The sequence below is a fragment of the Gastrolobium bilobum genome, unplaced genomic scaffold (genome assembly GCF_033153095.1).
Source record: "Gastrolobium bilobum isolate Gb01-03AN ecotype WA unplaced genomic scaffold, APGP_CSIRO_Gbil_v1 utg2264, whole genome shotgun sequence".
NCBI lineage: Eukaryota > Viridiplantae > Streptophyta > Magnoliopsida > Fabales > Fabaceae > Gastrolobium > Gastrolobium bilobum.
Window position 1 is genome coordinate 70,564 of NW_026899254.1, and position 26,979 is coordinate 97,542.

Consider the following 26,979-nt stretch of genomic DNA (forward strand, 5'->3'; position numbering starts at 1 on the left):
GATAAATGAAAAAAGATATTTCAAAGTGAACAATAAAAAAAAAAATCAGATTAAATTTGACTTGAAATATAATAAGAAATTTCTTAAATAAGTGTAAATAATATGAAAGTTTATTAGATAAAATATAATTTGAGAAACATATAAAATTTCCGGTCCATATTGGATCGAACTATTTTAAAATTTGGATCAGAAAATTGCTCTAATTTTATTTTATTTTTTGGGTTTTTCCGTCTTTCATTTTTTAAATACTCCTAACATTAACAATCAAGTATGGGTGTATTTATTCTTAAATTTTTCAGTGAATTAAAAATAATTTACTTTTTAAATTAAATAAATATAAATGAATAATTATTTATTCACCTAAAAAATAAATATACTTTTATTTAGGCTGGAGGAGCCATGTCTAATATAAATTAATCCGAATTGAATCAAAGTATATTTTTATTTTTAAAAAAAAAAAACAAAGGGGCCGGTCCATCAAGAAATTGATTTGGACTCAGTGGCTTAGCCCAGAAAACTAGTGAAGGCTAATTGGGTGAGGGTGAAGAGTGTGTAAGAGTGGTTTTGAAATTTGGAGAGAAAAGAAGAGTGTGTTAATGGAAGAAGAGAAAGAAGCAGTGATGGTAACACCAGGAGAAGTGGTGGGTCGAAGTTGGGATGTGAAAGCCGGAAGAGGAGCATACGCGTCGCTTCACAACAACACCGTTTACGCCACCCTAACTGGCTTCCTCCGTACAATACCTCCGGCGCCGGAATCTCCTGACCAGGTAGGGTTTAGTGTTTAGGGCACAAAACAATAGAATGAATCCACCAAACAAATTATTAACTGCTTCGTTGAGCCTGTAATTATAGTTGTATACTGTTACTGAACTATATTTCTATGATTCTATCATACAGAGACCTACCGTTGAAGTAACTGGTCACAAGGCTCATGGACCTGTTCCAGAGCCTGGATCTATTGTCATTGCGCGTGTCACCAAAGTAATGGCTAGGTCCGCTTCAGCTGATATTGTGTGTGTTGGACAAAAGTCTGTTAGAGAAAAATTTACTGGCATCATTAGGTATCTATATATATCATGTTGTTTAACTTTTGGAGTTCTAATAATCAATCATGTTTTATGTTTTAAATATGTTCAAGTTTATAATTCTTGTTTTGTTTTGACAGGCAGCAAGATGTTAGAGCAACTGAGATTGATAAAGTAGATATGCACTTATCTTTTCGTCCCGGTGACATTATTAGAGCTCTTGTGGTATTGTTATTATTGCTGCTTTAAGAGTTTTAACAAGTTGATCACTGAATTTTTTTCAAATTGCTCTTATGCATCAATTGGTTGCTACTTGAAAAGCACCTTAACTCAATCCGTTTATATCAGCTTTCTCTTGGAGATGCCCGGGCGTACTTTCTGTCGACGGCAAAGAATGAACTTGGTGTTGTCTCTGCAGAAAGCACTGCTGGTGAGTTTTGTGCTCATATTCTGGGAGTTGCAGCCTCATAAGTGATTGTAGTTTGTTGCTGGTTCCCTCTAGTTTATGTTAGTGATTTATGTGACTGGTTTTTTATATAGGTTGTTGTGTTACTCAAGTCTAGTTGATTATGTGGCAGCTTTCTTTTTGGTTCCTTTATTTTGTCTATTTAGTGACTATGGTTTTTCTTCTGCTTGTTTTTCTTTGGGAAGTAATACAATAAGAAATTAAGAACAATAGAAGTGCATTTGGGGTTGAAGGAAGCTTCCTCTAAGTCCGATATGTTCAACTTGTACTATTGCTGGGTCATTGATTTCTCTTGATGAAAATTTTATTAGGATGACAGGTCTAGTAATGCTGAAACCCAGGGGAACTAAATGCATGTTTAAATTTGATGAGAATAGTTTGGATGTTCCCCAAAAGGGGGCGAACCGGAACAGTGGTAAAATTGTTCCTTCATGACTGAAAGGTCATGGGTTCGAATCCAGGAAACAACATCTTTGCAATTATGCAAAAGTAAGGCCGCGTACAAGGATCTCATCCACCCCACACTCGCTAGTCGGGTTTAACAGGGAGTGGTTTAAAAAAGTTTTGATGTTCCCCGAAATGTGTCCCAGATATCAGTAAATTGCATCAATTTATCAGTTAGTAGTAAACACAGTAACAGCTATCATTCAGTATGTGGGAATATGTTAGTAGTGCATGTAGGTTTTAGCTTATTAGTGCTTTGGATTGCTGTCATGTCATGATTTGAATTGGAATATTAATTAGTTATGAATGAAAGGACGCAACTAGAGATAATCTTGGAAATGTTTTAGATTCCACTTGAAATTTAGTCTGGTGAACTGTTTGACGTTTAGCTTTTCATGCATTCTCACATTAATTGCTCCCTTATGTCCTATGTACTTAATGCTGTTTCATCTTATTTATAGCAAGCACTGAAGTAAAATCTAATAACTGTATTACAAGTTGTATATTTGCAGGGGCTGAGCACCTATTATCAGGTAGGGATTTTCATATAGATGCTGGGCAATTTTGAAACGGATTGTTTCATTTAAGCTTATGTGACTGCGACACACCATGGAATGATGTTTTATATATCACACTATCTTTCCCTAGGATATACCCGATCGAGTTCAGTGTGCCTCAACTTGTTATACTTTCTTTCTGTTTAGGTGCAACAATGGTTCCAATAAGTTGGACAGAGATGCAGTGCCCATTAACTGCTCAGATTGAGCAAAGAAAGGTTGCAAAGGTTGCAAGCTGACAAGAATACTAAACTTCAAGCTGGAATCTGCTCTCCCTTTCATCGGAAAAAGGTCCTGTAGAAATCTACTAACATGCCTTGTTGTTAGAGTGAGAAATTATATGTGAGCATTTTTTTAGCCACACGAGAACGCAAGCTTATATTTTACTTTGCAAATTATTTTACATACAAAGTAGCACGAACGCAGGATTTGATTTCACTCGTGTTGCACGCAAGATTTTAATTTTTCTCAATTTATGGCTAAGCAGCGAATACTGTTTACAAGCATTGTAAGACATGTCTGAAACGCAATCTAATTTTGCGTTAAATTAGTTTATAGGTGTTCAGCTTCGATATAACATTTAAAAGAAAACAAAATAAAATATCAGTCTAGCCACACACAAAAGTGGGTGTTTTTTTTTTTTTTCTTTCCCTCTTTTCTTTGCCTTCTCAACAAAGGCCCCAACGTCTTGAGAAGTTCATATGCCACATGGCGACATTGAACTCAAAACTACATTTGAACGAAGGGCTTCAGCATGAACCAAGTAATGCCGGAATCAATTCACACCATTATTAATCAAAATCATTTTACATGTTGAATAACTTTTTAGTACACAACTTTCTGTGTAAGTGTATGGATTTTGACTTTTCATCCGTTCTCCATCATTACACGACATACCAGTGAAGAGGTGCGCGCAAGGACACAGTTAATGACGAGGATGTGTAATTATCTTTTTATACATTTAAGAAGTATCGGCTGTAAAAATGTATTGCTAGAGTCATTAATAAATTAGTTTTTGATTTGTAATGCACTAGAAAGTTGCATACAAATAAAAATGAAAAATTGTCTCTGATTAGAGACGATATCTTATTTGATATGGTGGTTAAATAAAGACGTCCCAAAAATAACAAATTGAGCGTCTTCTTTTTTCCTTAATAAAAAAACAAAACACTTTATCCACTAACAGATAAGTTACATGAACATTTAAAATTTTCTGTCGGAATTTCAGTGGCTGACACTGAATGTTTCATAGCTTCAATCGAATCCAAGTTGGGTAGAAAACAATGGCTTCAGCTTCGCTTCATCTCCTTCCGCCACTCGCCAAATTCTGGTCTTCAATAGCCCCTCTGTCCCATGGTTACACCCATCAATTCGCTTCCTTAACTTCATTCAGATTCGCCTCTACTACTTCTTCTACCAAAACCATTTTCCTTCCCAAACCTCTCGCCGTGCGTTTTTCTCTAACAGACTCCGACTCGCCCAAATCCATAGAACCTGACCCTCAAGCTCTTCTCCAAGATATTGCTGTAAGCCATTCATTTCCCATGCTTCTAATTTAGCGCTTTTCTTTTAATTCGAAAAAAAAAATAAAACTTCTGGGTGGGTTTCAAATTTCAACTGAAATCCCTTTTTTATTTTAAATTTCCTAATTTATTAGTTCATGTGCGTTTATGTTGCAGGATAGTTTTGATCTTCCTCCTGATTACTTTGCGCAGCTTCCCCGCGATCTTCGATTAGACGTACGTGCAGTGCAATCCTTTTTTGCTGTGTCTGCACTCAGCATTTTCATGTAATCCTTTCCATTATTAATTGATAACATATTTAAAAATGTTCCTTTGCTTTGGAATCATATTTGTGATTTATGAAGCTAAACGACGCCGCCTTCGACCTTTCAAACGGACCTATCTTGGATGAGGTTGGTACTTATTACTTATTACTACCTACTCTGCAAGCACAATTCAGATTCCAATTAAGATTGAGTGTTACAATGTTAATGGTTAGATGAAACAGTCCCTGCACAAGTGGTTTCATGTAAAAAAATTTCTTCATTGACAGTGAATATATTCTTGGAAAGTTATCTTGAAGCATTTGAGGTTCACATGTATGTAACCTAGTGCTAATCCATTGATTGCCTCCGAAAGATGTCTCCAATTTGTGTGTCTGGTGTATTTTCCATTCAAAAATAGAAAATATATTTAATGGGAATGAATATACTTTCTCAGTGTGGTCAAGAGTTGGGAGAGACACTGCTAAACCTCTCTCGAGCATGGGAACTTGCTGACACGTCAACCTCCCACTCTTTAGCGGCAAAGCTTCCTTTGATAGAGGCCAATTTGTCAGGCACTGCCAAATCAGGTATACCCTTGATCAACTTATCAATGAGCTTTTAATAAGGTACCCCTCCAAACAAATCCCTCCCCCAAAATTATAAGGGATGTAGCTTGAAGATCTCTTTGTTCTCTTTGCTGCTTAGCACTTGGCAAGCGTTTGGTATCTGCTGGAAGAAGGTTTCAATCAATGGGACAGTATGGCCAAGGTGAGCCACAGAAGGTATTTACACTACCCAATATGTGCTGGTTGTTCTCTGGCTTCCACGAAGTTAATGTAATGAGAATATGTTTGGCATATTTAGGGGAATAACTAACTGATATCCAATCAGAATGAAGGGTTCTGCTCTTTTGTTCTTTTAAATTTAAGCATTTAACTGGTCTTCTTGTTTGTTATACGAGTTCATTTACCCTCTATATGATATGAGTTTAGTTTGTTTTGAAATAATTATTTATTCTCTTCGAAAACATGTATTGAAACAAATTTAGGATACCAAGCTATTATTAGGAAAAAAAGAGGAAACCGAAGAACCATAAAATATTTTTCTGTAATCACTTCTTTATTGTTATCTTTACTTCATATTCATAGTTTGAAGTGCGACTACTTAGTCTCAAGACATCAAGAAAAATTCTTACATGGAAGTGTGTTGACCTCAGGTGAGGGTTAGCGGTTTTCATAATGCACCAAAAAAAAACCGGATTCGGTTTAGCAGTTACTACTTACTATCCAACCACTTCGGCCCATTCAGTGACAAGTAAAACTGATATCAACTAGAAGTTTGTATTAATTGATGCATTAACTTTGTATAGGAACACTTTTCGTTGCTTGGCCATAAATGCCAAAGATAACATGTTTCTGCAATGACTAATTGATAACAGTCTAACATAGTGAAAATCAATTTTCTAACTATTTGTTAGTGTTCAAGTCAATTTTCTTTTTGCTTTTAAAGACTATTATTTTAATTGCTAGGTCTGGGAAAAACAGACCAGGTTAGCAATCCCATTAGATCACCCCTGTGCACAGATTAAACAAATTATATAAATACACAGAATCCTTGTTAGCACATTTGAAATAGTGATTGTTATCTAAGTAATACTGATATTTGGCAATGTTTAACCATCATAGATTGCAAAATCAATGATTGCAGCAGGGAGAGCTTTATCTGCTAGTTCAACTGCAGCAATAGATGAACAACCCAAAGAGGAAACTAGGATGCTGAAGGTCTGTAATTAATCTGTCTCTGGTTATGGGAAGTTTCCTGTAATAAGAAACTAAAACCTTGAAACTGCAAAATTAGTAACCGTTGCCAAGTGCAGTTTGGAGATTTGCAGGTTGAATTAACACCAGATAAAGCCAATATTGGGGCTGTAATTGGATTTGTTTTTGGGTAAGTTTTCCCTGTTAAACTTGACTTTTTTAAGAAAGAGGCTTGAGATCGGGAAACTTAGATCTTTTTTAAACATGGAACATAGGATTCTTTCTTGGGAAATAGCTCAGGGAATTCAAAACATTCCCGAGAGTTCTTTGGAGTATGCAAATGACAATGCTTTGCAGCTTGCTAAGGTGTTTTGGAATAACTTTTCACTCACATCAATTCAACTTGTTTTTGTTGACTACTGATATCTGATGCCCAAATTTTCTAACTGTTTCGCTGCAGTCTTTAAGGGGAGCATTACTTGCTCTTTTCTACACCTCCACGATCTTGTCTGCATTTACTATGGTGGGACTTGTTCTACTTGGTATACAGCTCAAATCAAAGAAAAGTTGAGCTTTTGGTGCTTCCATCCCTCAGTTTTGCTTGTAAATGGTGTGGTAGATGCACAGTCTAAGTTTGTGCGTAATAGTATGCAATCATAGTAAAGGATCAAACTCAGTTGGAAACAATGCACATAGTAGCAATAATGTGGTCCTAAGCATCCAGATTAGGTTGAGCTTCCCTCATTCTTCCTGCCAATTTTCTCTTGTGGAAACCTTGTGATTTGTTGTTAAAACAGAACAAATCCAGTTTTAAATTTCATTTATAGCATTTTTTTTCTTATGGATGGAATGATATGTATATTTCATAAGTTCTGTTGTTTAACTTGGGAAGAAAAACAGTATACCATTTGTTGCCTTGTCATATTCTCTGTTTGCCTAATTAAGAAATTTTTGTTTTTAGACTTATGAATTTGTTAAGACCTGGGAAGCATGCTGAATTCCTTGCTGACCGATGTGATTGTCTGGTTCAACTTGTGGTAGAATATCACAAACGTATTCAGCAATGTCTATGTTTCCCCGTGTACCTTCTGTCATTCTGTCCTTGCTTGCTTTGTCATGAATAGATGGTCATAGAAAGAGGTTTTATCTCTCTACACTTGATCTAGAGTTTGTTTTAAGAAATGGTCCTAGAAAGTAAAACTCTTCGAGACTCGAAGTCAGTTACCTTTTTGCCTTGGGAGTAAACCATTCTGCATGACCTTGTTAAAAAGGTTCCAATCTAAATTGCAACTGCTCAAAAGCAATGTACAGGTGATAAACTACGACATGTTTCAATTAATTCCGTGTGTTTTTGAGAAAGCATAACATAGTTGAGAGGACTCGTTTATGAATTCAACTATCTAAAATTCTATATCCCATATCTTGGGGTGATCTATTGTAAATTTGATAAACTAAAAGGCGACTTTAATTGGAACATAGAATCTACCAAAAAAAAAAAAAAAGGAATATGGGGAACGCTCAGGGCATCCGGTACGTATTTGTAGAGCAAATTGCTTTATGCAGCTTATATAAGATTTGCGGGGCTCGTTTGGTAAATAAGATAGGATAAGGGTAGGATAAGTTTATATCATGTCCTGTGTTTGATGAGCATCTAATTAGTAATTCGATAAGATTATGTATAAGGAGAAAGAAGAAAGAAAAAATAAAATATAATACAATAAATACAAATATATTGGGGATATATTGGGTATCCAATATTGGTATTCTATCATGTTGAATTATAACCCAGCTCTCCCCATAGGATAAAATGAGACAGTAAGATAAGCTAATCATATCCTATTGACCCACCAAACAAGAGATAAAAGTAGGATATGATAAGTTATCTTATCATATCTTCTTTATCAGGTGCTCCAAACAAGTCCGTAGAGTTTAGATACTGTAGTAAAATAAATCGAAGCAGAGCAGGTAATGTGGTACTGCAACAGTAGAGTAACTCTAGTAAAATTACACAGTTTCATCAAAGATGTTAATCTCGTAGAATATTTCCACCCACCCCCCTAATTAGTCTTGCTAGGATTGAGCACTGACTGGTCATAAGTGAGGTTGAGGTCACACAACACGTCAGTGGTGTGGAACTTATTGCATTCTCTGTTTAAACTATGTGGAGACTTTTCGAGATGTTACAACTTACAATTGAATAATGGATGAATATACACATAAAGCTTCGTGATTGGTGCGAGTTTCACTCGTCCTTTTCCTTATTGCTTCATGAAGAGATTACTCTGCGGCAACTCGGCTGCTCACAATTGCTAGTTGACATGGCCAAATTGCTTTATTTTATTTTCAATGAAAGCATCATATAATTATTTTTTGTAATATTATCACCAGTAATGGTAGTTGTCAGACACAAATTGATCGGGCACGACGCCGCTCTGTCAAGATTCTTGTTTAAATATTTAGATACTTGTATATTCTTAAGGGTTTTTATATTGTATGAAGTCTACTCTGCTCTCGTACGTGTATGTGATTTATTTTTTGGGGTATGTACATCAAACACTTTATTTTCTAAGGCTGATAATGACAATCTACCAAATACTTTATAATGTAATGATATAGATTCATAGTTTCCTACATAATTAATTGGTCAAGAAGGGGATCTTGAGTTTGATGACGAGGGACTTAATGGTGGAAATAGTACATCCCATAAAAAAATGGGTTTGCTTTTCAAGACTTTCCAAGTTGATAAAAAATGTCAGGCTCTTATATGATATACAATTGCGCAGCTCTTATATTTAGCTTTCTTATAATTGATGATGGTTCCCCCTTTCTTCTCTCATGCTCGATATTTTAATGGTTCCGTGGCCGTAGATTCACTGAGAGGACAACTTCCAATAGGGTATAAACCCTAAAATAAATTTAATAATCACCAAAGGTTGCACATTTCCCTTTCGTATTAAGTTTTTGAATCTATTTTTGTCAATGTCATCTGACGCACTCGAAAATATCATTTTATATTTAACTCTTTGAAAATGCTAGATATATTTTTTTAAAGAAAATTGTCATTAATTAAAAAATTAAATAGTTGAAATCTCAAAAATTTATAAATTTTTTAAATTAAAAACGTAAATAGTTAATCTCATTACCATACTTCAAACTTTAAAGTCAACTTTAAAGAATATGACTAAACAAAAATACTATTACGCAAACGAAAACGAAGTTGTGTAATTGTCTCATGAGTAATGAATAGTTATAAGATAAAAATATGACGAAATAGAAAAGTTATCATGCAAAACATACTAATGGAGTTGTTTGATTGTCTTTCGATCTATTCGCGGCGTCATAACAACGTAATCGTTGTGTAATTGTCACATTGATGGCCTGCATCTATTCGCAGCGTCATAGCTTACTATTTCAATACCTATAATTGAATAATTGTTGAATATTTATAAAGAATATGACGACACAAAAATGTTATTATGCAAAAAACAATGGAGTTGTTTGATTGTCGATGCATCTATTCGCAGCGTGTAACATCTCGGGCACTGATGAGGGCGGGGAGTGATCGCTGGTGCGAAAGGGCATGTATAAGGAGCGGTTCCTGGCACGCTTTCAGCAATGGGGTACATGAATGAATCGAATCAATACCCGAAAGAGAGAGATTCCAGAGCCTGTGCTGGTATGAGACAGTACAGTCGGGAATAACTTATAGGAATTAATTGGTACTACCTACACTAACAAGATGCATGTACTTTTCGGTAGCCCAGAACGAAAGAACTCCATAGTTAAGCGTGCTTGACTTGAGGCAATTCTGGAATGGGTGACCTCCTAGGAAGTTTTCCCGGGAAGTGTGGAGTGAGGACAAAGCACGCTGAAAAGTCTCGTATTAGTGTGTGGGGACAGTCGTTGATCCTTGCAAGTTGCCAGCTGTTACACAGCGTGATAGCATACTCGTCGTATTAATTCATGTAAATATCGATATGTCAATAACTATTTTTATTTTCCTAAATTAGTGACGGAGGATCAATTTACTAGGTTAGCCTCTAAGGCCAATAAATGGGTTAAATTCTTACATTATTAAAGTAAGATAAATGTTATCCCACCACATTGAGGGTGTATATGGAAACCATTCTGTTCCCTGTCACTGTTTCTGAAAAAAAACAATTCTTTTTTATTTATGTGCCTTGAACAATTTCTAGAAAAAAAATATGTTTGATAACATGTTTTATTTTTATTCCGAGAATGAGAAATGCATTTGATAACACAACAAATAATAGAATAAAAAAACATTCCTATTAAGCATAAAATTTATTCGGATCATCACTTTCCTTTTTATATAGTGTGGTGGTGGTGACGGCGGCGGCGATGGTGGTTGTGGTAGTGGCGTTGTGGTTGTGGTGGCGGTATCAGTGGCGTTATGTTGGTGGTGACGATGGCAATAGTGGTGATGGAATGGTAGCGGCGGCGGCAGTAATGGTGACAGCGACGGTGGTGGTAGTGGTGTGGTGGTGGGGATGATAGTAGCTGCGGCGATGATGGTGGTGATAGTAGTGATAATGGTGGTGACGATGATGGTGGTGGTGGTGACAACAGCGGCCGCAGCGATGGTGGTGATAATGGTGACGATGGTGGTGGCAGTAGAGGTGGTGGCGGTGGCGATGGTGTAGTGGTGGTGGTGGTGGCGATGGCATGATAATGGTAGTGGTGGCAGCGGCAGTGGTGGTAATGGTGGCATAGTGGCGGCGACGACGATAGTGGTGGTAGTGGTGTTGACAATAATGGCTGCGACAATAGTGATGATGATGACATGGTGGTGGCGGTGGCATGATAATGGTAGTGGTGACAACGGTGGTGGTGGTAATGGTGGTGGCGGTGGCATGATAATGGTAGTGGTGACAACGGTGGTGGTGGTAATGGTGGTGGCGGCGATGGTAGTGGTGGTGGTGACAACAGTATCTGCGACGATGGTGATGGAGATGACATGGCGGCGGCGGCGGTGTAGTGGTGGCGGCGGTGGTGGTAATAGTGGTGGCGTCGGCAACGATGGCAGTAGTGGTGGTGGTGTGGAGGTGGTGATGGTGATGGTGATGGTGATGGTAGTGGCCACGATGATAGTGGTGATGGTGGTTGGTGACGGTGGTAGTGATAATGGTGGTGACGGTGACGGTGGTAGTGATAATGGTGGTGACGGAGGTGGTAGTGGTGATGGTAGGTGGTGACATGGAGGAGGTGGTGGTGGTATGACGATGGTAGCGGTGGTCGTGTCGGGATGGTGGTAGCGGTGGCGATGATGGTAGTGATGAAGAGTAATTGAGATAAATAAGTGTTTCTCATTTTGTGCCCAGGAACAAAAAAGCAGAAATTTTTTTATTCTTTTTTCTGTTCACCAGTACAAAAATTAAACCGGTTCATCCTGGGAACAAAAAAAAAACCGATTTTACCAAACGAGTTTTCTATTCATTTCTGTTCCCGGGAGCATAAATTAAAAAAAAAAAAAAAATTGATTCCGAGAAGGTTGTCATGCACACCCTGAATCTCACCCCTCTATACTATGCATTATCAATCGGGTCTCCACTTTTTGCCCACTCTAGCATGAAACGGGCCCATCTGATTATCTCTTAAGTTTTATCCATTACCCTCCTTACTCCTTGTTAATAATAAACTTCCTGTTCTAGACCGGGTCCTACCCGGACCAGACCAGATGTGGTTAAATGGGTTAGGTTTCTACAAGGATTTTAAATAGATATATAAGCTCACCAGGATCCCTTAACTTGAGGAGGAGGATTTCCACCTATGTAAAATTGTTTGTTTTTTTTTATATATTTCAATCGTTTCATTGTTTTGCGACTAATCTGATTCGGGGAGGATCTCAGGATTAAGACTTTAAAGATCTCCTAAAAATAATACTAAGGAGGATCGAATATATACTCTCACACCCACCTACTTAGTTCCCTAATACCAACTAAACTATCGTCATCATTTGGTGCCCTATGTAAAACTCTGATGTAACCTACCCTACAAATACATAGGTGCACCCTCATATATATTAGGGAAAAGTTTATCAATGCCCCTGTAGTTTGCTTAAGAATCACCTATGTCCCTGTGGTCTTTTTTTTATCACATATGCCCTTGTGCTTTATAAAAAATAAAAAATCACAGGGGCATATGTGATAAAAAAAATACAAGAATATAAGTGACACTACTAAAAAATGCATTTTTTTCGACGGAAAAATTCCGTCGAAAATGGTTAAAATTTCGTCAAAAATGAAGTTTTCGACGGAAATGAAGTCGTCGAATATCTCTTCGTATTAATTTTCGACGGAAAAATAAATGAAATTTCGTCGAAAAATTTTGTATTAATTTTCGACGGAAAATAAATTCCGTCGAAGTTTATCGACGAAAAATAAATAAAATTCCGTCGAAAAAATCTTGTAATACTTTTCGACGGAAAACAAATTCCGTCGAAATTTTTCAGCAGAAAATGAATTAAATTCCGTCGAAAAATCTTAAAATGATTTTCGACGAAAAACAAATTCCGTCGAAATTTTTCTACGAAAAATGAACGAAATTCCGCCGAAAAAACTTGTATTAGTTTTCGACGAAAAAAAATTCCGTCGAGAAATTTTGTAAACATTTTTTTTTACAGAAAATGAATGAAATTCTGTCAAAAACTATTGCGTCAATTTTCGATGAAATTGCTTTTTTGTCGATTTTTTTTTTATTTTGCTCTAAAAATTAATACCAATTTATGTTTTGCACCTGATAAACAAATATAATGAAAGTAAATAACATATCAAAATCATATTGATCTTAATATAATTATGTGTACAAAAGTCTTGTTATATACTAATAAAAAAAGTCTATGTACAATAGTCCATGTCATATACATCCAAACAAGATACAAAAGTCATGTTGGTGAATGACCTAGGTCCTGAGACGGGGGGCTGAGTCTCGTCGTCATCCTCATCATCTAATAATGCCTTGGGAAGCCTTCACATAAGCTTCTCCATTTTTTTCATTCGCCGCTACATCATAACCATGAGACTATCCTATTGCTCAACTCTTTCCTCTTGCTGTGCAATTGTACCTGTAGGCATGTAAAATATTTACAACACAAATAATTGGAAAAAACACAACTCTTCATCCACTGAGTCAACAGTACAAGAGCATTATATATTCTTGACCCACATTGCCTATATAATAGGTTATAAAAAACTCAAAAGTGCAAAAACTAAATATACATAAATTTAATAACATATAAAGAACACCAAAAGAAGGACGAATCGCCGTTCAGAAGACTATAAACAAATCTAACATAATATATAATCTTAGTATATATATATACTGCCTAACGATAAGTATATATATATGATGATTGTAGAGTAAATCACACAGCGTTGTGGAACTTTTCCCTATATACTACGCAGCGAACCCTTATATGATTATATCCTATATCCCGTGATTTCACTAATGGCCATCTGCTTCAAAGCTAATCACTAACCAATGGGTCAAATATCAAATACAATCCCCTCAAATAAGGGGAAGGTCTGTGGTTTCAAACAGACCAACTATTCTTGAAAATTGCCTCTAGTCAAATTAATAACATAAGATGAAATTAATGACAAGAGAAATGGAGAGGAAGACCACAGTGACATTACTGTCTGCCTCAAAACTCTGCTAAAAGACTATTGAGAGAAATATACATCTGAAAAGGAAGGATTTGTTTTTCTGAGACGGAGATAGTGAAACAAACGAGATATTATGTTTGTAAATGAGATATTATCCAGAATGTTATTTCTACACCAAAATCCCCATACCTATTTCATACACTTATTATTTTTTTTGGGGGAAAAAAAAAGCAACTTCACTTCCATCCTCTTTCTCTCACTTTTTAATGTGAAGAGTATAAATTTTTTTTTCTCATTATAATTACTTATATAAATTTAACCATATAAAATAAGGGTTAAAAGTTTTTTATATATATTGTAGGAGATAATTTTATTTTCTGCACATGTACATATATATATATATATATATATATATATATATATATATATATATATATATATATATATATGGCATAGAGGAGATCAAATTATGAATAACTTTAAATCCACAAAACAACAATGTACTATAATATTTATGGGAATAACATCTGTCATTTTAAAAGATATAACTTTATATCATTTTAGATCCTAACCGTTGATTTCTGTCCATCAACGGTTATAATTTATTGGATCAAAATTATTAATTAATTAATAATAAATTTGGCTCATTAAGTTTGACCCAATAAATTATAACCGTTGATGGACGGAAATCAACGATTAAGATCTAAAATGATATAAGGTTGTATCCTTTAAAAAGATAGATGTTTTTCCCAATATTTATTTAATATAACAATTAATAACACCTATAAATAGTATAGTGACGGTGTATTCAAGTAAACAACAAGAAAGTGAGGACAATAATATTCAAAAAAAAAAAAAAAGTGAGGACAAACAGTATGAGGAGCGCACAAACTCGAACCCAAAATATTATTGATAATTCATTTGACTTGAAGACTCTTTCTGATGCATTCAAAACCACGAACCAAATAATTGAAGTTGAAGAGATTAATTAAGTGCAAGTGGTCCTTACTCTCTCTACTATAAAATGGGCAGCATCGCTTCTGCGTTTTTATTCAATTGAATCACTTCTAAAAATACTTGTGTTTCTGTCTGCAACCACTCTAACACCAGCCATATGGCTTCTTTCTCTTGCTCAGCCACCGAACTCACCCCACTCTTCACTTCCACAACCAACGCAACCGCCGCTGCGAACTACCTCTGCACCCAATTCGATGCCATCTCGAAAAGGCTCACAGACACAACCTACGCCGTGGACAACACCTACCTTCTCTTCTCAGCCTATCTCGTCTTCTCCATGCAGCTTGGTTTCGCCATGCTCTGCGCCGGTTCAGTTCGAGCCAAGAACACCATGAACATCATGCTCACCAACGTCCTCGACGCCGCCGCCGGCGGCCTCTCCTACTACCTCTTCGGTTTCGCTTTCGCCTTCGGAGCCCCCTCCAACGGTTTCATCGGCCGTCACTTTTTCGGTCTTAAGGATTACCCATCACCTTCGGGAGACTACAGTTTCTTCCTTTATCAATGGGCATTCGCCATAGCCGCCGCAGGAATCACCAGCGGCTCCATAGCCGAGAGGACTCAGTTCGTCGCATACCTCATTTATTCAACCTTCTTGACAGGGTTCGTCTACCCCATCGTTTCCCATTGGTTCTGGTCATCAGACGGGTGGGCCAGCCCGACCCGGAGCGATGCTAACGTTTTATTCGGGTCCGGCGTCATCGACTTTGCCGGCTCCGGCGTTGTTCACATGGTTGGTGGCATAGCAGGGTTCTGGGGGGCTTTTATTGAAGGGCCAAGAATTGGCCGGTTCGACCGGACCGGCCGGTCCGTTGCCTTACGTGGCCACAGCGCTTCCTTGGTTGTGCTCGGTTCGTTTTTATTATGGTTCGGATGGTACGGGTTTAATCCCGGTTCGTTCCTGACCATCGTGAAAGGCTACGGTGGAGCGCGTGATTATTATGGTCAATGGAGTGCTATAGGAAGGACAGCTGTCACGACGACATTAGCTGGAAGCACTGCAGCTCTGACAACATTGTTCGGCAAGCGGTTATTGGTGGGCCACTGGAACGTGGTTGACGTGTGTAACGGTCTGCTTGGTGGTTTCGCTGCAATCACTTCGGGTTGCTCCGTTGTGGAACCATGGGCTGCGATCGTGTGCGGGTTTGTGGCGGCGTGGGTTTTGATTGGGCTCAACAAGCTGGCAGCGAAACTGGAGTACGATGATCCGCTGGAGGCGGCGCAACTCCACGGCGGGTGCGGCGCGTGGGGGGTGTTGTTCACGGGATTGTTTGCGAAGAAGGAGTACGTGGGGGAGGTATACAGCGTGGGGAGGCCGTACGGGTTGTTGATGGGTGGCGGTGGGAGGTTGTTGGCGGCGCAGGTAATTCAGATATTGGTGGTGATTGGGTGGGTGACGGCGACCATGGCTCCTTTGTTTTATGTGCTTCATAAGATGAATTTGTTGAGGATATCGAGGGATGAGGAGGGTGCGGGGATGGATTTTACAAGGCATGGTGGGTTTGCTTATGCGTATCATGATGAAGATGATGGGTCCACTAAGAACGGAGTGTTTATGATGGGTAGGATAGAACCCGCGAGCACAAGTCCCTCCAACTTCACCACACCGGAAACACAACGAGTGTGATGCCATTCCTGTTTTCCTTGATATTTTTTAAGGTTTATGTCTCCAGTTTCCTACGTGGACACAGCCACATCATATGAGTAGTCAACCCTCAAATTAAAACCCTTCTTTTTATATATATATATATATATATTGAGCAAGCAAGGGAGGAATGCATGCAGCAAAAAATGAGTCGTCGTCAATATTCTTATTAGAGGACTGTTTCCAAGACAGAGTGGTAAAAATGGAACGCGACTCTCTCTTATTTTGTTATTAAGAAATGAATGGTGTAATGAAATTATGTGTAAATTGTATGATTTCTTCTGCTGTAAATTTTTTAGAACGTCGTTGGTTTGATTTGATGTTCAAATCTAGAGATTCCCCCCATTCTAAACTACTACTCCTTCTTCTTCTTCTTCTTGTTTTTTGTAAACAATGATGTGTAAGAAATATTATTACTATTTTTATGGAAGGAGAAAGGTTTCTTGTACGTAATTTTTTGTAGGCAATTTGTTTTTATATTATTTCTTGGGTAGAGGTTAGTCTTCCTCTATCTCTTTTTGGGAAAAAAGACTAAAAATATTTGCCTACTAATACTATTACATTATATACGTTTATATTTTGCCTCATTAAAAAACACAAAGAAATTCTAATATAATGTGTATTTTTTTCATTTTATTATTTAACAAAAAAAGGATATGAGAGAATTATATAAGATTTTCAGTGTGTAAATAAATATCGTTCATGAGAAAAAATAGTAAAAATGCGGGTTGGAACATGTTTTTTAATTTGTATTATAAAAAAAATTATGTATGAATTATGTATTTTAAATTGTATGAAAAAATTTTGGTGAAAATGTAGTGTTATTATAAATTAATAAGCCATTTGAACTTCCAACTGTCATACTCGTGAAAAAAATAAATACCCATTTAAATTAAAAAAAGGCGGTAACTTATTTTGCACGTACAGCCATAATGTCACTATGTAACACCCAGTCATTCCAACTTTGAGATCAAAAGGAAATCTGCAGTTAACAGTAATAGGGGACACTCCAGTTACATCGCAAACCAACTTAATTATTCTTGTTGAAACTTAAATAAGATAAGGTTTTATTATGGAGGAATATTATTTACAATTTTTTTGTTTACAAATTATATTATGTTTGATCGATCATACACTAATCAAGAATGTATAATCAGTCATACTTAGTGTAATTTGTAAAAAAATTTATAATCGGATACTTCTCCTTTATTATTTGTGCTTTGATTTCTTATAATTATATATTTTGGGGAGTACATGATTATAATTAGTGACAAAGCCACTTATTATGGTGCCTTGGCACCAGCTAATTCTAGGGATGCGCATGAGTCGAATTGAAATGAATTTTTTTAAAAATCAAACTAAATTGGTTTAAACGGTTTGGTTTAGTTCAAAATCGATTCGCTTCTATTTGGTTCAAAACCGGTTCTATTCGGTTCAAAAATGGTTCGGTTCAAAACCCGTTCGGGTCGACCCTTTTCTAAAAAAAATAATAAAAAAATAAAGTAATAAAAAGTGGTTCGGTTCAAAAGTTATTCGGTTCAGTTCGAAAACAGTTTGGTTCAATTCAAAAATGGTTCGGTTCATGAACAGGTTCTGTAAAATTTGGTTCAGTTCATGAACTGATTCTGTAAAATTTGGTTCAGTTCATGAACTGATTCTGTAAAATTTGGTTCGGTTCATGAACAATTTTTTTAAAACTGATTATTTTAAGTGCAGTTCGGTTCGGTTCATGGTTCGATTCAATTTTTTGGTTATTTTGCATATCCCTAGCTAATTCTAAAAAATAGTATAAATTTTCTTTAAAAACTATGATACAACCTTAATACTAATTGAGTTTTTATAAATAATATAATCTTGACACCGACTGAATTTTATGTAATTGAGTCTTTTAACACCCGCTTAATTTTACTTCTGGCTCCACTACTTATTATAATATTAAAAAAATCTCATTTCAAATAGAGACGAAAAATAATAACTTTAATATTATAATTATATACTCTCTAAATTAGATAAGACAAAATGTTATAAACTATAACAGGAGAGCCGATGAATGCATAAGATAAAGTCTAGGACTTTCGGTATGGGTTTCTATGCTTGTCGGTATGTATAGTATATGGGTTTTATGTCTCTCCTTTTTTTTTTTTGATAACATTATGTCTCTCGTTTAACAGGAGAGACCGTTGATTTTCCTGCTGATAGAAAAACGGTGGAGCCCATTCTTTGTAAAGAAAAAAAAAGAAAAAAAAAACAAACACACACTTCGAAGTGTCAGTAGGAGATTTGAAAAAATTTCTGTCGCAGAAGAAAATTTAAACCCATAGTATATAGGAAAAATACTTCTAATGTTATCGCAGAAGTGTTTCACTCATGTGACAAGACTCATTAACATTTTTTATTTGAGAAGGATGTATTTATAATTTTTTTTACAAATTACACTAAGTATGACCGGTCATACACTCTTAGGAAGGTGTATTGGATTAGAATTTTGAAAGATTTTTTTGAGATAAATTTTTTTATAGATTTTAAAAGACTATTTAGAATTGGACGAACTTTAAATACTTTTTTAAAAGACATATTTTACAATCAAGATTTCATAAGATTGAATTTTAAAGGATTTTAATAGAATTTATAATATTTGAAAGGACAATATGAATTTTATAAGATTTTAAAAAACTATATGAATTTTTAACAAATATTTAAAATTACAAGAGTCAATAAAAATAATAATAAAGAAATGCAATGATATTAATAAAAAAGGTAAAACTTAATATAATTTTCTCAATCAATAAAACAAAATATAATTTTTAACAAACATTCAAAATTACTTATTAGCAACAACTCTCCACATATCTAAAATCATACAAGTCCTCAATGCATTAGCATTTTTTCATTCTTGCTCTTGGATTTGACCAATGAGTTAAAAATTATCTTCTTTATTTGGTATCAGAGCTATGTATATATGATTATAAGACTAATTTTTTTTTTATTTATTAAAATAATTCTAAATTTACATATAGAACCTAAAGTTCATGATAAAATTTCGTTTGAAATTTTTTGCAATTGATCTTGGAAACCTTGGGATTTTTGTTCTGCGTGATTAGAGTTTCCTAACCATATATCATATGCATGTTTTCATGAGTATTCTAAGAAACTTTCGAATATGAATTTCTGAGTTTTATTACATGAAAGTTTAAAAAATTTCTCAAATTATTTTCAATCGATACATTAAAATCTTAAATTGTTTTGGGGCTTTTGAAAAATAAATTTTTAGTTATCTATTGATACAAAAATTGTTTGAAATCGTTTCCTATAGCAAAGGAATTTTGTTCATGAATGTATTGTTACGAAATATAGGGTTTATATTATAAAAGTTTCAATCTTTGTTTAAATTGATCTTGTTTCATTCATGTAAAATGAAAATTGGTTTGAAGGTTTTATGTTATTTTTAATACAAAAATCACACTTTTTGTGCCAAGAAAAATCGCGACCCATAGCTTGAAAAATTATTTTTTAAACTTCCAAAAGCTCTCAAAAATATGTTTCTTTTGAGATTAATTATATAAGAATATTGTTGATTTGTTTTTTCTGGGTTGTTTTGTGGTAAAAATTGCTCAAAAATCTACTGTTTTTGAGCTTTGTCGTAGCTCCCATGACGGAACATGATTTGGAGCGGGTCAACCCACCAAAGAAAGAAGAAAATACTGCAATAGAGAAATCTCAAGAAATTCTAAGGATTAGGATGTGATTGTGAGAGAGGCATCTTATTTATATTTCTCACCAAAAAGTCTCACGAAATCCACACCAATAGAAAATCCACATTAAAATCGTTAGATTTTTGAATTCCACAAGATTATTTTTCCATTGTTTAAAATTCTGATTGAATACAACAGATTTGGATGGACTCTAAAATAATCTTTTAAAATCGTAATCGAATATCATGTGACTTTTTTTCAGTCTTTTAAAATCCTAATCGAATAATATTTTGTTCAAAAACAATCAATTAAAATTCTTTGAAATCCCAATCCAATACACCCCCTTAAATGAAGTATGACCGGTCATATTTAATATAATTTATAAAAATTTATAAATTTTTTTTTGTAAATATAACATTTCTCTTTTCTATTTATTTATTTACTTTTTTAAATAAAATTATGGGAGCTACCATCTTTTTGGATCAGCGGGAGAAGAGAAAGCTGTGCACTAACAGCAAATATAAACCCTGCAATATATACTCTACTTTTTCAAATCCAAAAGAGAATTATTTTTTTGTTTTAAATTAAATTAAAGCTTTAAAATTTTTAAAATAAATGTAAATAAGTTATTTATATTTACTTTTAAAACGATGTCATTCTGAATTGAAAAATTAAAAAATTGTAATGAAAAAAACTATTATAACTCTGAAATAAATTATAATTATAAAAATATCTTAATTTTCGTCCCAAAAAACATTATTTTGAATTTTAACATAGATAACTTAAATAAAATCCGTCAATTGCTGTTTGAAATCGAAGTCTACCGGTGATTGATGCATCTGAAAAAAAGGCGCAAGAAAAAGGATTTTTTGTAACTTTTCACTCCTTGTGAATTGTCGCCAAAGAAAAAACCAACTCCACTTTAGTTTTGAGCACCCTATATATATTTACTTCGTTGCAACGTCCTACGACCTACGGTTATTTACAAATTTAAAACTTGATAATAATCTGTCAAAATCCACATGTCAATTATTTTATTTTAATCAAAAGCAGAAAACGCAGTACTGTTTATTAATTTGCACTTTTTCTATTAAAATCTCCTAAATTTTCTCCCTTCTATATTATCCAGTTTCATGGAGGCGCTCCAACATTATTTGTTATATATCAGTCTATTTAATTGTTAATAACATATATGAATAGTACCCGTGGAATGAAATGATTAATTATAATAAATGATCCACTAAAAATATTGACAATTCAACAACTTCTTTAAATTTCATATGCAGATGAATTGTCAAAGATAGAAAAATAGCAATATATTATGTTAATCGATATATTAAATTATGAAAAATCAACAGAAAACTAGTTTTTTTAGGGATATTTTATCCTCTATTGATATTCAAACCAACCGAATTACCTAACGACTGGATCATCACAATTCACACCATACTGCAAACCTTCTAAGATCAATTAATGGACTGGGCCCATTCCACCAGTGGGTCAGAGGCCCTCTGCAATATGCTTCAAAATATTAACCAGTGAATTAAAAAAAGCTTGCAATTTCGCATGTTGTATGAGAAATTCAAATTTTCCTACAAAGAGAAAAAGGAGTGGGGCCCATCTTAAAGAAAAAACAAAAAATAAAAAAATGATTGGCACGGATATCGAAGTGAGAGTGGTAGGAGAGGAAACTTTTCATGCAACATGAGAAGTCTTTTTCCCTTAAAAAAATATATAAACTCTTAGTACTATTTGTAACTAACCAGTGTTATTAAACTCGTCCTGGGCATTGACCGGGTCAGGATACTGAGTCATTAGTCGGACTGGTGGGTCATTTAGGGGTGTTCATCAACTGATCTAAACCGCTGTGACCGAACCGAAAATCGAAAAATCGATAACCGAAAAAAATCGCAAAATTTAATTGGATTGGATCAATTTTTGATTTGGTTGGTAAAAACTGATCCAATCCAAACCAATCCAATAATTTCCCAACCCTACCCTCTACCTAATTGGGTCTTTCCCTAATCATAGCCCAAAAATCATATAACAAAATTTTAAACTCAAGACCCATTAACACATCATGTCGAAGAAAGTGAGTTTTTGCTTGATCTATGTTATGCTTTTTTTTTGGGTAAAATACATCATATATTTTTTTGACATGGGTTATTATTGTACAGTAGCTCTTTTATAGAATGAAAATTTAGGTTACTCCGTATCTCAGACAATCACATTGTAAATTTTTTGTTGGAGGTAAAAGATGGTAATTCAACTTTTTGTTGTAATATATTGAAAATTATATTATCGATTGCATAATAATTATCATACAAACTTTGCAAAGCCAATACATAAAAAGATATGTTATTTGCATAATAATCATCATACAAATTTTATGCTTTTCAAAAAATTGAAAACCATTTCAATTTAAACCGAATAAAATTGCATTGGATTTGAAAAAAAATCCAAACCGAATGGATGATTATATGATCAAACCAAAGGGATTGGATCAGATGATTTTTGCTTCCAAAACTGATCCAATGCAGACTGCGAACACACCTAGGGTCACTGATCGGGCCAATTGACCTGGATATATATAAATATATATAAAAATATATATAAATATGAACATATAAATTTAATTATATTCTCCATATTTAAAATGTGTTAAACAAGGTTAACTAAATAAGCTAAAAAAAGTATCCAATCACACTTTTACAAATTCATAAAGCACAAATAAATGAAAATGGACGTTATTACTATGTTAATTTAAATTACAACTCAGAATCCTCATAAACATATCTCTCAATGACATTCAAAAGGCTATATATTGCGAACTCATATTTTTCAAATTTATCTACATTAAAATGACATATATAACATTTTCTTAATTTATTGTTTCGCAAATTGCTTAAGTATTGCAAGCTAAAATTTGAGATCATTATAAAAGAGTATACTACTATAAAAAAAATTGCAAAAATTTTAAAAATGAGTTCTACATTTTTTTTTTGATAAGATGAAGTAATTTTGGTTTTTGATTTTTGATTTTTTTTTTTTAAATGCATGGCCCGACTGGGTCACCAGTTTTAGCCGAATTTGACTGGGTCCGATGCATAGCCGGTCGATACTTGACTCGAATCGATCCAATGATCGGTTTGAGGGTTTCGGGTCAGGCCGGATTTCATAACACGTAACTATTATATATTAAAAAAACGTGAAAATAAAGAAGAAATAAAGCATACATAAAATTTCACACATCAAATTTAAGTCATTCAAAACTTGCCACTTCCAACTGTTTTTGCATTGGTATATTTTCAAATTCCTTAATTTATATTATTGACTACAACTCCAAATTTCCTTTCCCTTTCGTCGATACAAAACAAAAAAAAAAAAAAAAAAAGTGGCGGAAACAATAATGGAAACAACAAATTTATGATTGTGTAATTAGGTACAATTAAAGAATGTAACAGGAAGAGATTACTCAAGTGTGGAGTAACCATGATAATTGATATATATAATTAATTAATAATCATGGGCACTGAGGATTGTTCCCAGGCCCACCATAGTAGAAGTATGTGCCCCATTCGTTGCTGTAGGATTTCTGGATGTCATAACAATTTGTGTTTTCAGCCAAGGTTGAGATGCTTTGCACATAGCTAAGACTGTTATCAACGTCCACAATCTCAAGGTTTCGGAAGTAGCTAGCTTTTCCGAAGCCATCCTCTGCAAAGTGGCCGGAGCCCATCTGGGTGGAGGTGTGTTGGCCGTTGGCCTTTGAGTTCACCACCTCACCACCCCACTCCACCATGGTGGCATGGTCTGCTAAGTGTGTGAATAGCTCTGCCGGCCAATACCCTACCAATGTGTTGTCACCAAAACTCATCCACCAATTCCCTACTTTTGGGTCCTAATTCATATTCACAACAACAAAAACATGTAAAAATTAAAGAGATTATTTTATAAGGAACATTTTAAAAAATAAAATAAAATAGTGTTGGATATTTTGTTTGGCTTTGGCATGAGTAAAATGTACATTCATTAATTTGTATGTGGAAGAAATATTGACCTTCCAGATTAGGATTGTTATATCATATTGGTTGCCAGCATAAGAAGAAACAGGCGAAATGGCAGCTCCAATGGCTATCCTACTAGTCGTTTGAATAAAACCAGCACAAAGAAGATTGTAACATCCCGTTGCTTGATACGAGTCACTCTGCATCACCCAAAACCTAATCATATTTATAAAGCACCTTTGCATTTTAATTGCTGCTGAATAAATAGAGCTAATTATAACTGAAATTCAAATTGTCTCTCCTTATCATTATTATTTCCAAAAAGGAAAAAAAGTGAAGAATAAGCTGCATAATGGATTTGGGCCCAACAGCGTATATTGACAGAGTTGGCCTTTGAGCCTAATCCTATTTAAGGGTAGTTGCCTGTTTAAGCGAACCCTATGGGAATACTAATTTAAACAATCGAAAATCAATCTCTTATGTTTTTGGAAAAGAAAAAAAAATTCTGCAAAAAAATAAAAATAAAAATAACTATGTACGGCAGATAATATATAGTTATAATATTAAAGTTGTTTTTTTTTTCTCTCCCCTCAGATTTTGTCGGTTAATGTAAGGTAGAGAGAAAAAAAAATAATTTTACTATTATAACTATGTACTACTTGTAGTGTATGGTTTTTTTTTCTTACAAGAGATAATTTTTTCCAGTGAGAAAAATGGAACCCTTAAACAATACACACATAATAGGAAAAGGAAGCCTCGTGTGTGTGGTTATTTTTTACTTAGTAAAATGAAGCTATTGTATTTTTTGTTGTTGAAGCTTTTGTGATGAGAGAATCAGAGAAATATATATATATGAGGAGGAAGAAGAAGAAAGAAATGCTGACCGTCCAATAAGTGAATAATCTAGGTCTGCTGTCACCGTAGAGCTCCGGACTGACCTGACTAGTGGAATAATAAAAGCTTCAGAGACTATTTGATAAAGTTAGTATTTCTGTTTCTACACATTGAGTGCAACTAAATAACTAATATACGCTCTCACAGGTAATCTAATTAATTCATAGAATGTTTGGTTTCTTCAAGGAACCAACTGAAAATGAATGTTCACAATAAAAAAAGTTGCAATCTAACATTGAATTCTACCGTTATGCATTGAGTTTATATCTGATTTTTAAATGGGAATTTCATATTCTTTCTAATTCCGTTAAAAAAAAACAGTTTATTTTCCTTCAACTTATTATTATTATTAAAGGGGACGGAGGAGGGTTGGAATTGAAATTAGAAGAAGTACCTGCCATCCAGCTTCAATGCTATTGAGATCAGGGCCATCGAAGGATCCTGAAAGGATCCAAATTTGTGAGAGACTGAACTCATTCATCGCTTGAATAGATGGATCCCACACGTTTATTGTTGCTTTTGCCCCGTATATCTCTTCTGATGATCCCGTGTACGCGATAGCATGCTGGATAAATATAAATAACATTTTTAATTAATTAATTAATAATGCAGAATCTCTTTTCATTAAAATGAAAATTACTAATTTTGATGACAAAAACTTTTTTTAATCACAATAGTGATTAAGATTTAGTGTGAGAAAAGAGAATATAAGTTACGTTAAAGTACAAACAAAGCAAACTTGATAACATTCAATATTGCAAATAGGAAATTGTTCTTTTTTTTGTGTGTGTGTGTACGTAGTACTTAAACTCTATTAGGAATATTTTAACTCAGAAGCTGTAATAATTAATGTATTTCAAGTATAGTACCACTAATGTAGCCATAATAATATAGTTAATTATTAGATACACAGGTAAGGGATGCACGCACCTCATGGCCATTGCTGGTGAGTACATCGGGGGCATCGCTGCGGCGAGAGGGAGGAACTCCTCGCTGTTTCTTTCCAAAGTCATACAAAGACTTTGCTCTCAACACGTCATGCACTGTGCTCCGCCGCATGGGAACCGTTCCCTTTGGGCATCGTGTCCCATTTCGGTGCCACATTTGCCATGCACCTCCTAGGGTACTTGTACTAATGCTACCATTCTCATCTATCGTCACATTCATCCCTCTTGGCATCTCCGTTGGCTCTTTCTGTTACATTAATTAATCAAATCATCCAGAATTCTAATAATATCAAATTGATGTAAAAAAGTAAAAAATAAATAAAATAAACATCATTTTATAAGATCATACTTCTTGGGGATCTGGAATAGACCGGAATAAACAGAAGAAAAAAAGAGTAAAGTGGGGACCAACTTCGAAAGGAAAACATAAAAATAATAATAATAATGAAATTAATGTAGTCGTACTTGGATCTTGTGATTCTTTAGAAGGGGGTGATCTAATGCTAGTTGTTTTCTTTTGTGAACACAATCAATGAGATCTCCATCTGGACTCTGGAATATGAAAATAAAAGTAAAAAAATTGTTAAAATAAAGAAGGTAAAACCAACATTATTAATGTGGTCATTAAAATCTCAACCACTGATTACATACACAAACAAACATATGGTACATAATATTAATAGTAATAATATGATTATGATCACCTCTATGGTGAGAACAGGAGGCTTGTTAATCTTGTCCAAATGCCTAGTAATCCTTTCAAGTCTCGGCCTACTGATTTGCCTATATCTTGTGTAATTTAAGGATTCAACCACTGCTCTTTGTAGAAATACGGCGATCAAGAAAATCAGAAGGAGAAGATGATGGTCATGAGGAGGAGCGGAAGAGAAGCACCTTCTCTTTATATCAACAATACCCATATCTCTCTTTCAGTGCCAAGAAAGAAAAATAATGAGTGAAACAAAAACAAAAAAAGCTAGAAAACCATTACTAGCAAATCAAACAGCAGAAAGGAAATTATATGACTTTAATGGGCATTACCATGCCCAAACACCTAACAAAAACAAGAAAAGAAAGTTGGAAAACGACTTATAAGGGGAGGGAAGGAAGGAAGGAAGCTTCTTTCTCTCTCTCT

General features: G+C 34.6%; 2 protein-coding genes across 2 annotated transcripts; one reads left to right on the forward strand and one right to left on the reverse strand.

Moving 5' to 3' along the window:
- The first annotated feature begins 573 nt into the window (after positions 1-573).
- Positions 574-16,286, forward strand: LOC133288789 (uncharacterized). Its single transcript, XM_061486609.1, has 16 exons — positions 574-767; positions 898-1,061; positions 1,166-1,250; positions 1,374-1,455; positions 2,640-2,726; positions 2,851-2,903; positions 3,770-4,018; positions 4,172-4,231; positions 4,360-4,407; positions 4,715-4,847; positions 4,966-5,042; positions 5,946-6,041; positions 6,137-6,207; positions 6,293-6,383; positions 6,478-6,572; positions 14,750-16,286. The coding sequence occupies exons 1-16, from the start codon at positions 597-599 to the stop codon at positions 16,284-16,286; spliced, it is 3,099 nt and encodes a 1,032-aa protein (XP_061342593.1). The 5' UTR covers positions 574-596.
- Positions 16,287-23,519: 7,233 nt separating this feature from the next.
- Positions 23,520-26,764, reverse strand: LOC133288790 (protein neprosin-like). Its single transcript, XM_061486610.1, has 7 exons — positions 26,549-26,764; positions 26,310-26,396; positions 25,828-26,091; positions 25,292-25,462; positions 24,888-24,941; positions 24,057-24,203; positions 23,520-23,897 (listed from the first exon to the last, which is right to left on the reverse strand). The coding sequence occupies exons 1-7, from the start codon at positions 26,762-26,764 to the stop codon at positions 23,520-23,522; spliced, it is 1,317 nt and encodes a 438-aa protein (XP_061342594.1).
- Between the last annotated feature and the right edge of the window lie 215 nt (positions 26,765-26,979).

What these genes read in the sequence shown, in the direction of transcription:
- LOC133288789 (XM_061486609.1), top strand. Translation starts at nt 597, where the DNA reads ATGGAAGAAGAGAAAGAAGCAGTGATGGTAACACCAGGAGAAGTGGTG. An exon ending in CCCGCGATCTTCGATTAGAC is followed by an intron (nt 4,232 to 4,359) that starts GTACGTGCAGTG and finishes TGATTTATGAAG; the next exon opens with CTAAACGACGCCGCCTTCGA. An exon ending in GCCAAGGTGAGCCACAGAAG is followed by an intron (nt 5,043 to 5,945) that starts GTATTTACACTA and finishes TAACCATCATAG; the next exon opens with ATTGCAAAATCAATGATTGC.
- LOC133288790 (XM_061486610.1), bottom strand. Translation starts at nt 26,764, where the DNA reads ATGGGTATTGTTGATATAAAGAGAAGGTGCTTCTCTTCCGCTCCTCCT. An exon ending in TCACCAGCAATGGCCATGAG is followed by an intron (nt 25,463 to 25,827) that starts GTGCGTGCATCC and finishes ATATTTATCCAG; the next exon opens with CATGCTATCGCGTACACGGG. An exon ending in GCATTGAAGCTGGATGGCAG is followed by an intron (nt 24,942 to 25,291) that starts GTACTTCTTCTA and finishes TCCACTAGTCAG; the next exon opens with GTCAGTCCGGAGCTCTACGG.